Source organism: Phyllostomus hastatus, unplaced genomic scaffold (assembly GCF_019186645.2).
Source record: "Phyllostomus hastatus isolate PE091 unplaced genomic scaffold, TTU_PhHast_1.1 phas_contig_65, whole genome shotgun sequence".
Taxonomy (NCBI): domain Eukaryota; kingdom Metazoa; phylum Chordata; class Mammalia; order Chiroptera; family Phyllostomidae; genus Phyllostomus; species Phyllostomus hastatus.
Genome location: NW_025333932.1, coordinates 3,605,265 through 3,617,517, shown reverse-complemented (window position 1 = coordinate 3,617,517; position 12,253 = coordinate 3,605,265). Strand labels below are relative to the sequence as shown.

General features: G+C 34.5%; 2 protein-coding genes across 2 annotated transcripts in view; one reads left to right on the top strand and one right to left on the bottom strand.

The window, feature by feature from the left end:
• Positions 1–12,253, top strand: part of UBE2W (ubiquitin conjugating enzyme E2 W) — a 55,725-nt gene that overhangs the window by 16,569 nt on the left and 26,903 nt on the right. Inside the window, exons 2-3 of the mRNA XM_045849427.1 lie at positions 4,587–4,678; positions 10,987–11,089. Coding sequence (XP_045705383.1) covers positions 4,587–4,678; positions 10,987–11,089 — 195 coding nt within the window. The remainder of the gene's footprint in view (positions 1–4,586; positions 4,679–10,986; positions 11,090–12,253) is intronic.
• LOC123825798 (NADH dehydrogenase [ubiquinone] 1 beta subcomplex subunit 3-like) lies at positions 10,322–10,678 on the bottom strand. Its single transcript, XM_045849436.1, has one exon. The coding sequence runs from the start codon at positions 10,637–10,639 to the stop codon at positions 10,337–10,339; it is 303 nt and encodes a 100-aa protein (XP_045705392.1). The 5' UTR covers positions 10,640–10,678; the 3' UTR covers positions 10,322–10,336.

The following is a 12,253-nucleotide window of genomic DNA, read 5'->3' as shown; positions in this document are numbered from 1 at the left end:
TCAGTTTCTTGGACTGGAACCCTGGGTTACGCTGTCTGTCTCACTCCCCAGTTGTTCCTTCTGGTTTTTTCTGCACACAAATGTGGAATCCCTGTCCTGCACCTGTCACCTATCCCTCCCCGTCTGCCAGCTGAGGCCTTGCTATGCCTCCTCTCCACCCTGGCTGCCCATCTCCCACCCCTCCTACCAGTCTGCATGAATTTTTATTCTTTAGCTCTATGGTTGTTGGACTTCCATACAGTTTGGTATCCTGGAAGTTCTGTTTGTTTTTGTTTTTAAATTGATTGTTATCCTTATTTTGGTTGTGGGAGGAGGTGTAGAGTACCTACCTACACCTCCATCTTGGCCAGAACACTCCACATAATTTTTAATGTTTGCAGTAGTCTTGTTTTCATATGCCATAATTTGTATAACTTACCTGTTGATGGATGTATATTGTTGCCAGCTTTTTCTCTTACAAACATTGAATCAGTCAACATCTTCATTAATTTTTTTGAAACATGTATAGAGGCAAAAAAAAAAATGTGCCAGGCACAGTTTTGAATGCTAGGAATACAAAAATAAATACATCATAATCTCTGCCTTCGAGTTGTTCATAGTTATATAAATGCTGTAAGACATAAAGTAAATTAATTGGGGACCTAGTGCTTTTCTAGGTAGGAAAGATGATTTAGAGAAGAGAGATTTTTTATCACATCAGATGTTGCATACTATTTTCTGAATAATTTCTCATTTGATCCTTATTAATTTTTTTATGTATCTGTCTAGACTCTGATCATTGAAATTGTTGCCTCAAAAGATAGAACTTTATTCCTCCAGGTTACAGTTTGCTTCTTTCAGTGACCTGATGCATTGTTTCTTGGACCCCTTTTGATTAATTTTTTGCCTCAGGTTTTCCAGTGGAAGGAATTCAGGCTGCAAAGCCCTGTAGGTGTCCGCTTGAGGATATGACATTTCATGGAAGAATTATTTTTCTTCTACCTATTGCTGAGTTTACAACATGCAGATTTCATTGTTGCTTCCTGTACCCTTACACTGAGGGGTTGTACTTTTATGTTGATCTTTTGTTAGATTCCTCACTTTTGATTTTGCCTCCCTGCCCCCCCGCCTCGCTTTGGTTTGGTAGAAACCTCCAAGGCAAAATTTCAGAGTTCCTCTCTTCACTTTGTTTTTGTTTTCTATAAAATTATTTAGAATATGTACTCTGCCATCATGCTGGAAATAAAATTCTTAGTCTTTGAAACACATTCTTTGACTTTCAGTATACCACAGTCCTGGGTTTTCTCCTTTTGGGCACTATTATACCCTGAAAGCATGTAGAAGTTATTTACCCATTTGTCTCTCTTTTTAGGCTAGGGTCTCTTTAAAAACACGAATCATTTAACCTTTTCACTTTGTGTATCGTGATCTGATTATTTTTTTTTTTAGAATATTTATTCATTACTGTTTGCATTTTTTTAAAAGATTTTATTTATTTATTTTTAGAGAGGGAAGGGAGGGAGAAAGAGAGAAAGAGAGGAACATCAATGTGTGGTTGCTGGGTGCCTGCAACCCAGGCATGTGCCCTGACTGGGAATCGAACCTGCGACACTTTGGTTCACAGCCCACGCTCAATTCACTGAGCTACGCCAGCCAGGGCTTGATCTGATTCTTGAAGATGTCAATTTAAAGTAAGAATGAATACCTCCATTTACCGAAGGCTTTCCATTTCCTAAGGGGAAAAAGTATCAATAAGTTACTGTTCGGAGTTAAGGTCTGTAGAAGTGTGCTTAGAATTCAGTAGGAAAGAAAATGTTTCCTTAATATGCATGAATTAGTATTTTAAAATAAAATTTTATTGTTTAGCACCCCACCCTGAACAAAGAGAAATAAATGGCTATTATTATAATCATTTCTTGATATTATTGGGAGGAAAATGGTGGTTGTTAGTGTCATGATATTAATATGTACCAAAATTTTTTTCTGTCATGTGGCCCTGTTTGTTAACCTTTCACCTTTAGTTTGTTGGGTTAGATGAAATTGGAGAAAAACATTGTTGGCCATTTTATGTATTGTTACATTGTCATCTACATAGCTCTACATTTTTAAAAAGGTTTTATTTATTTATTTTTAGATAGAGGGAAGGGAGGGAGAAAGAGAGGGAAACATAGATGTGTGGTTGCCTTTTGCCCACCTCCTACTGGAGACCTGACCTGCAACCCAGGCATGTGCCCTGGGAATCAAACCTGGAACCCTTTAGTTCGCAGACCAACACTCAATACACTAAGCCACACCAGCCAAGGCCATAGCTGTACATTTTTAATGTTTATTCCTCATTTCTATCTCTCCTGTGCTAAACAAGGATTTCTACCTTTTTGAATAGTTTCTCAAATTGTTGCTTTGAGATAAAACTTCCCAAGATGTGAGACCTACCTAACTCTACATCCATTTAACTTGATCTATTTCTCATCAGATTTTAATATACCATGTACTTGTTTTGTTATTACTTATTGACTGTCTTTTCCTGCAGTAGAATTTAAGCTTTACAAGTCCAGGAATCTTGTCAGTATGTCCTTTTATGTATTTCATTAGTATCTAAGAGGGATATATTCTGTTCTGATTTATAACCACAAGAGAATCATTTAATTTTTGTGTGCTTTGGTTTTGACATATATTAGTGTGGGGTAATACTTAGAGAAATGCATCAGTTTAGAAGCTGAACTTGTTTAGGTATGAATGGTCTTGTTAGGGTGCTTCTTTTAACTTTTTTTTTAACCCTCACCCGAGGACATTTTTTCATTGCTTTTAGATAGAGAGGAAGGGAGAGGGAGAAACAATGATGCAAGAGAAAAGCACCAATTGGTTGCTTCCCCTGTGCATCCTGGCCAGGGATCAAACTCACAACCTTTCAGTTATAGGTTGATGTCCAAACAACTGAGCCACATGGGCCAGGGCAGAATGCTATTTAAATTTTTAAAAATAAATAGGAGTATTTTATATGATATGGTATCCTTCAACTTAAACTGTAATATTCACTATAAAAAAGTCATCTTAGTACATTTTTTTACTGTCATACCCATCATCTTCAGCTGTCTGAAAAAGCAATGATTAGGAGCCGAAGAGGCAAAGATCACATATTTGTATGAAATGGTATGATTTAGCACTGTGATATGCAAAGTGTCTATGGACCCATTATTGGGCCATGCTTTTATGAGGACTTGGAGAAATTGGTTCTAAGTTTTTTAGTTGGTTTCCATGAGGCATTATATAATATGGTTTTAGGAGCACATGAAGCAGGAAATGTTAGCCAATATAATGCCAGCACTGAAGATAAGTTGGGGTTTGTTATGCCAAAATAAGTTGGGGTTTGTTACGCCAAAATAACATGATATATTCAACAAAATAACTCTTGTTGCTGGATAATGTGGGGTCGGGTCAGAATGTGAGGAGTGAGAAATTTCAAGTAGTTGATAGCTCATTTTCATTGTTACTAGCAATTATGATATTGCAAGATCTGAGGAAAAGTTTTCATTCTTGACAACTTAAAGAGCCATTTATTCAAGCTCTGTTACAGTAATTCTCAACAAAGAAGGGGAGGAGTTTCTGAACTGTACTGGTGTTGGATGATGTTGAGCTTATTTAAAGGTGTCATGTATTGAAAAGATGTAGAAACATTGCTATACTGACAGTAATATTTGACTGTCCAGGAAAAGCAGATACTAGCTTCTAAGCAGCTATTCCTGAGTTCTAAACAGATGTTCATGCTTGTCTAGTTTAATCCAAGAAAAGACATTTATTCAGAATTGTATGTATGTTTGTAATGTTGCATACAATTCTAATAGCACTGATTATTTGTTTTTTAAACCCATAAATTGTGATCTTCTATGTTTTTGTTTCTGTTGTATACTAACAAATAATGTCCACTAATGGTACTAATGGGAAAGTGGACAATAAAGGCTGTTCAAACAAAAATGCCAAATACATAGCCATTTTGGGGTATCTAGTATATGGAAAAATAAGTCTACATATCTTGGGCTCTGATATGTTACATTCTGGTGTTGAAAGATTAAATTATGTGCAGATGATCATAGTTAAAACAAATATGTAAATCTTTAAAAGACATCTGTAAATTGTAAGCTAAAACTATTTAAAAAGGCTTTTTTTCATGACAGGTTACTTGTATAGTTCCTCTGGAAAGCTTGTCTGTCTGAATTGACATGTTCTTTAAGTATTATGAGGAACTATGGTATTTATTATTAAAAAACAGTAAAAGAAGCACTACTAAAACTCAGCATTTATAACCTAGGCTGAGACCTTATAACCTCAGTGAAGTAGCTGTGAAGTTTTGTTGGTAGCTGACTGCACTTCATAACCTCTTTTATAAATTTTTATAAATGTATTTAGAAATACTTTGATAATAGGTTGTGAATTAATATAGGCAATTGGAAATTTGAACATTAGTGATATATATAATACATAGAAGATGTAAGAGGTTTATAAAGGAAAGGATATGAGTATTTGGAGGAAATTTGATCAAGGGTTTTAGACTATCACTAGAAGGATATTATAACAAAAAAGTACAAGTTATTATTGATATTTTTTTCTAGAAACGACTGCAGAAAGAACTGTTGGCTTTGCAAAATGACCCACCTCCTGGGATGACTTTAAATGAAAAGAGTGTTCAAAATTCAATTACACAGTAAGTATTTAATTTTTAAAGTACTTATTTGCTTCTTTATCGATGTACTGTATGAATATATACTTATTCTTTAAAATACAGAATTATTTTCATATTTCATCACATTCTTTTTCCACTAAGAGGTAGATACAGTTAACAGACCTTACTTATTCTATGCATGAAAAAATGAAGGGTGGAAGGGGACACAGGTATTCCAATTCAGCTCCTTCCTTGGGAGTGGAGTAGAAGGCTCTTCCCAAGTAGGATACCAAGAAGAATAGAGATTGGGGTCCCTTCTCTTAAAAAGGAGTGTTTGAATTAGTTTGAAATGTTTTCAAGAGTATCATTTTAAGATCTCACAACCCAGTATAGTCAATTCTTCACCATTCCTTTGATTTAACAATTCTGTTAAATAAGAGTAAATGTTCTGAAATAGGGGGAAATTTAAAATAATTGACCATAGCCTTAAACAAATAAACCAAAAACATAAAAGGGAGAGGAGCCAACAAGATAGAAGTTTACTAAAGACCTACTTGTAGGACAAATATAACCATTCAAATATAGTGATAATCTAGTTCCAGAGATCAAAACTGAACAAAATTTATACAGAGAGAGGACATACTCATCCTTTCAGAAGAAACAATTTTGGTTGCCTTTCACATTGACATTTGAGTTATTGATACAGGAGTCAAGCTTTAGGAACAGGAATACAGAGAATGAATAATGCTGATGTTTGGATAGATATATTGATGTTTGAAAATGTAATAGTACATCTCTAGCCCTGTAACAGTTTTTTTAAACATTCCTGAATTCTTGATTGAGCATTTTTAGATTCACCGCAAAATTGAGCAGAAGGTAGAGAAATTTCCCATTTACCCTCAGCTCCCATACATGCACGGCCTCCCCAATTATCAACAGCCCCCAGCAGAGTGGTACATTTGTTACAATTGATGAATCTGAATTGATACATCATAATCACTCAAAGTCTATAACTTTACATTGGGATTCACTCTTGGTGTTGAACTTTATGTGGATTTGGATAAATGTATAATGACATGTATGCCATTATGTATCATACAGAGTATTTTCACTGCCCTAAAAATTATCTGTTTACCACGTATTCATCCTTCCCTCTCTCTGGTCTCCCAAACCCCTGGCAATCACTGATCTTTTTATTGTTTCTATAGTTTTTCCCTTTCCAAGATGTCATATAGTTGGAATCGCACAGTAGCCTATTCAGATTGGCTTCTTTCACTTAGCAATATGTATTTAAGGTTCTTCCATGTGTTTTATGGCTCTCATTTTTCATTTATATCAAAATTTGGAAATGGAGTACATATTTCATGTATATGGCATTTGTTCTATATAATTAAACAAAGGACTTTTTTTGTTCTATGTAATTAAATAGATGGATTATACTCTGTTTCCATCTTTTTCCTCTCTTCCTTTGTTAATCTAGCTCAGAATATCCTATAACAGCTAGCCTTATAGTTCTCAAGGAAATTGGAATTAATCTATTACTTCCTCTTTCAACTATACTTTTTTGGGGGGTGGAGGGGAACCACACTACACAGTGATTTATACAGAGTTAAAGGAATGTTTTGCATTTTCACAAATAATAACCACAAAGTATAATTCCCAAAACAGCATTACCTTTTTTAAAAAATCAATTTTATTGGGGTAACATTGGTTAATAGCATCATGTGCATTTCCTGTATACAACTTTATAATACAACGTCTGTATATTCTACCACCCAAAATCTAGTCTCTTTCTGTCACCAAATATTTGACCCTCTTTACCCTCTTCATCCTCCCTCATCCCAGTTCCCCTCTGGTAATACCATACTGTTGTGTATGTCTGTGAGTTTGTTTGTTTTGTTCTTTTGCTTTTTGTTTTGTACCCCACATATCAGTGAAATCATATGGTTCTTGTCCTTTTCCATCTGACTTATTTCCCTTAGCATGATGCTCTCAAGATCCATCCATGTTGTCTCAAATGGCAGTTTTTCATCTTTTTGTGGCTAATATTCCATTGTACATACACACCACATTTTCTTTATCCAATCATTGGACAAAGGACACTTAGGTTGTTTCCATGTCAATAATGCTGCAGTGAACATAGGGGTACATATATCTTTACAAATAATTTGTTTAGATACCTAAGAAGAGGGGTTGCTGGTCATGTGGTAACTCTCTTCTTTTTTAAAAAATATTTTATTTATTTTTAGAGAGGGGAAGCAAGGAAGAGAGGGAGAGAAATACAGTGTGAGAGAGAAACATCAATTGGTTGTCTCTTGTATGTGCCCCAACCCAGGCATGTGGCCTGACTGGGAATTGAACCAGCAACCTTTTGCTTTACAGAAACATTCCCAGTGAGCTGAACCATACTGGTCAGGGTGGTAACTCTATTCTTAATTTTTTGAAGAACCTCTGTACCATTTTCCATAGAGGCTGCTCCAATTTACATTTCCACCGGCACTGTATGAAAGTTCCTTTTTCTCCACAACCTCTCCTACACTTATTTCTTATCTTATTGATAATTGTCGTTCTAATAAGTATGAGGTAGTATATCATTGTGGTTCTTAATTAGCATTTCCCTAACAGCTAGTGAAGTTGAACATCTTTCCGTATATCTGTTGGCCATTTGTATGTCTTCTTGGGAAAAGTGTATGCCCAGGTCCTTTGCCCATTTTTTAATTGGATTGTTTGTTCTTTCATTATTGATATTTCGTTATTGAGAAGATATTTTGTTATATCTTCTCCCATTTAGTTGCTTGCCATTTTGTTGATGTTTCTTTTGAGAACAGTGTTATCTGAGAATAAACCTGTCATTTAGAGATTCTGTCAGGCAGTAATTTTGTTTTTAAAATAACATTGTAAATGAATCACAAAAGTATTATTATCTTTGGCCCATCATCCAGGATATAAAAAGTCTTATAAATATCAGATCTTAGAATAGCTAAATGAGATTATATGGGATGTGGATATGGATGAGGAAGATGATGAAAGCATAATAAGCTTTTTGGAAGACATTATGGTAGCATGTGTTAAAACCATTAAAAAAGGTGTATTTTATCCTTTGACCTAATAAACCCCTATGCTATTTTAAGAAAGGAACAGAGATAGATTGACTTTAGAACTACAGTTTATGTTTGACCAATGCAGGGGTTAGGAATACCAACACCTGTGTAGTCAGAAATATACATAAAAATTTTGCCTCCCCAAAAACTCAACTACTGATAGCCTATTGTTGACTGGAAGCTTTATCAATAATGTAAATAATTAACACACATTGTGTATGTTACATGTATTATATACTGTATTCTTATGTTAAAGTAAGCTAGAGAAAAAAATGTTAAGAGAATCGTAAGGACAAGAACATATATATATATATATATATATATATATACACACACACACACACACACACACACACAATACTATACATTTTTATTGAAAAATATTCACATATAAGTGGACCTGCACATTTCAAACCCATGTTGTTCCATGGTCAACTATACTGATTTCAACATTATCTCTAGGGACAATATGAAAACAATATAAATGCCAGTAATAGGGAAATGGTTTCTCAATGTAGTACAGTGAAACAGCACCCCTTGAGTTTTAGTCTATAGTCCTCAGGTAAGGCAAAAATTTTCTGTAGTCATAATTACCCTTGAAAATCCCTTAGGCCATATTGGCATGTATCCTGTCTTAATATACTCAACTAAGCTAGTTTTTCCTTCAGAGAGGAATAGAGTTGGCTGTTTCTTTGATTAGGAGCCATAAATGTGTGGGGAAAAATACACATTTAAACACTAGAATCATAGAGCAATAGCTACTCATAGGTCCAAGAACTGAGAATTCTCCCATTTCATCCTTATTCTGGAGTGTGTGCTTGTGATTAAAATTATAAACATTGATGATTTGAATTGATAAAGAAACTGCAAAATGACTAGTATGAAATGTACCAAAAAAACTTTTAACAGTAATAATTATCTATGGGTGATTTTTGTTTTATTTGTACTTTTTCTAAATTTTTTGTAGTGAACATGTTTTACTTTTTAATTAGTAAAATGTTATTTAAAATTATACTGCACAATTAAAAATTATGCCTTTTTTTACCTGTCTCTCACCCAGCTATTGGAAGGATTATTGAGGTGTTTACTTAGCTATTTAAAGCTGTGCTTGGGTAGATCACATGAAAATTTGTGGTATGTTGTATATCCTAAAAATTGCCTTATAAACGAAATAAAAGGGCACCAGGAAGTCCTGAGTTTTCCTTAGAATATCTCTCTGCAGAATGGGTGTCAGGAGTAAAAAGGGATTTTGATGGCTAGGAAGGATCTACCTAGTTTGAAAAAAGAATAGGTTTTATGTTTTGTTTTTCAGTGCAGCTTTTGCATTGTGTATAGTTTACTGTGCTCTCACTTTGATGTCAGGAATATGGTGGATTTTTTTGCATATGTAATATTATGTATCTTTCCAACAACACTTTAAAATGAATATCCTTTCTTGGAAATACCTGCTTTACGAGTGAAATATTTAAAATAGGAGAAATAGAACAGCTTTCTTTTGGCCACACGGGTAGTTAAGGGACAGGTCTATCTAATTTCACTGTAAAATATTGCCTTTTGGGGTCTGTGGTCGTATGTTTTTTTTACCACCTATGGTATTCAGCTTGCATTCTGAAAATGAATAGTCAAGCTCTTAAGAGTCTGTTTGCATTAGCTACTTTTGCTCTTAGAGATTTGGTACACTTATTATTTTATATACTCTTAACATATTATATGGGGTAAGAACCCCAAACCGTATTTTCAATCTTACTTCCTTTTGTTTCTTTGTATTTAAAATACCGAATTTTTATGCCTGGAAAGCATTAGGTTAAAGGAAGATTTGCCATGTATACAATAATTACTATAAGTGGGAGAAATATAAGTATAATTCATACACTACCCTCTTACTTTAAAAAAATGAGGAAGATGGGAGCAGAGAAATAGAGATTGTGATGGCAGAGATGATCGGGCAGCATTTGGAAGCAAAGTGGACCAAAGTCGTAAGAATCAGTTCCTAATTATATCTTAATTTTATATTCATGGTTTTTATGTATGGAAACAGAATAAGCTTGCATAGATACCACAGAAATCTATACAGGGTTTTATTAAACAATTGAAATATAATGGGAGACAAAGGAAATGTCACATAGATGTTTGAATACCCATCAGGGTAAATGGACCCATATAAGCTTAGCTTTCTTTTTCCTAGTCTTCCTTAGTATACTGATGAGAAAGTAGTCTGATCACTGCAATTCTCTTTAGTCATTGCTAATACCTACTTCCCCCATTGCTTCTACAATAATTGTACTAGAATGGCAGTTGATTAGTTTGATGTTATTTGTAAAATCTTTTTAGCCATTGTAGAAATGGTCTTGAAAAAAATAAGGTAGTATAAATTAAGTACGAAGAGCACAGGCTTTTGTGTCAGCTTCCTGAGTTGGGGTTTTATTTTGGGTTTCTTTGTTTGTTTTGTTTTTCATTTTTCTTTTTTTGGCATATGTATTCTTTATTAAATCTTACTAGTATTCTTTAATGGACAAACACATAGATGAGTAGGCTACAGTAAAGAAATCTTCTTTTTATGAGAATTAAGAAGCCACTAAGATACTTCCAGATATTATCTTCAGTTATGCTTCTTATCTTTATTCTGGGACCCCAGGTAATATTCAGCCCCCACAGCTACCACAAATGCATCAAATCCCCATTTGAATCCTTTCAATATTGCACCAACAAAGGAAACATTGTTTGCAAAGCCACCCATGTATCTCCAGGCTTCATTGCGGGCCCATGGATCCCTTAGCCCTTGTGCAGCCAGCTTCTCCTGTACAATTTCTAACGGTGTCCCTTCTATCTTCCATTGTTTATAATCTGGAAGTTCCATTTTACTGTGACCATGTTCATGTCCATGTTCATGTCCATGGGCCATGTCTGACAGCAATCTGACCTCTCAGGACATTCAATATTCAACCCTGTGTTTTTCATTTTTCATTATTTATTTTTTCCAGACCTGGGTTAAAATTTGACTGTCCTTTGCTAGCTTTGGTTATTTAACCCCTGTGTGTCAGAGAAGGGAATATGGCCAGGTGTGTGAATGTTGGGAGGAACATTCCCAACATTCTTTTCTGGTTGTTGGGAAGAAGAAGTGTGCTGTTACACATGAATGACATCTATCCCAATGCCTGGCACAGAGGAAGTTCTTCGTGTTCCCTTTTCTCCTTCTCACCTCAATTTCTTTTACCTGAGGTTTTTAATTTGTTGTTGTTTCTATTCTAGGTGGATTGTAGACATGGAAGGTGCACCAGGTACCTTATATGAAGGGGAAAAATTTCAACTTCTATTTAAGTTTAGTAGTCGATATCCTTTTGACTCTCCTCAGGTAACTGCCTTGCTTTTTAAAATTTCATTGTATTTTTAGATTATAGCAAAATGCTCAATGAGTGATTTTTGACTAAGTAAAACTTTGTAAAATAAATTCATTATAATTATGTAACTATATTTATTTATTTTACTGTAATATAATCAGGATCTTATGAACATTTTATCAATACATTATTGAGATGAGGACTTTGCTGCTTTTATATTTCCAAGAACTTAAGACTTTCTTATCCATAGATGTTAGTAAAAAGGGAGATGGAAATCTAACTCAAGCTCATGGGTTGTAAAAGATTTTAGCATTCTGGAATAACGAGGCACTTGTTCCTAAATAAGATGATAGAATGATATTGTAAAGAGGTGAGAGCTTTTTTCAAAGGAGCACTTCTTTGATTTTGCATTGACATGCTGTCTTTGCAACTTTTTAGTACTGTAAGAACAGAATATATTACAAGCTGTTAAACAGCTAGATACCAGCCCCAAATCTGATCATTATAATTTGAGGCACTGTCAGTTTAGTTAATGGCTTAATACTTGGACAAGGGAAAATGATAGTGGAGGAACATTTTTGAGAGCTGTTTAACTGTGATAAATGAGCAGTCATTGGAGGTTAGAGAATGGGAAGCTCTAGGATGACTTCTGGATTTCTGCCTTGGTAAAGGTAAATGAGTTACTTGTTAGTGGCAAAATGATAAGACTTAATGCCAACTCTTTCTAGTATTGCTAGGTAATGAGGTGTTCTGGATGATGAAATTTCCCAAATACCTGAAATTAAACTTGTTGGATGCTAAAATAAGCTATTTTTTAAGGAAAATCATACTCATCACCACTTTAAATAGAATATACCATAGTCTAGTAGAATTAGACATAATGAAAAACAAAAGTAAATGTCTTCCTTCTCTCCAGAAGATGATCTTCACTTTCTGTTGTTGCCTTTTGGCTTATTAGAATCATTTTTAACTGTTAATGTGTAAAGACAACAGGGTCTCAGTTATATGAAGGAAAAATACAACTAACCAACTTGGAAGCTTTTGACTAGGGAGATGTTGGAGGCTTACTGTGGGAGCTCACACGTTTCACCAGAAGAAAATACTATTTTTTCTAAACATGAAACTAAGTCAAAAGGTTCTCTGATCCTTAGTATTTATATCTAAATCAAGGGTCCAAA

Bases quoted from the DNA above. Each gene is read 5' to 3' on its own strand.
- LOC123825798 (XM_045849436.1), bottom strand. From the start codon at position 10,639: ATGGCCCATGGACATGAACATGGACATGAACATGGTCACAGTAAAATG.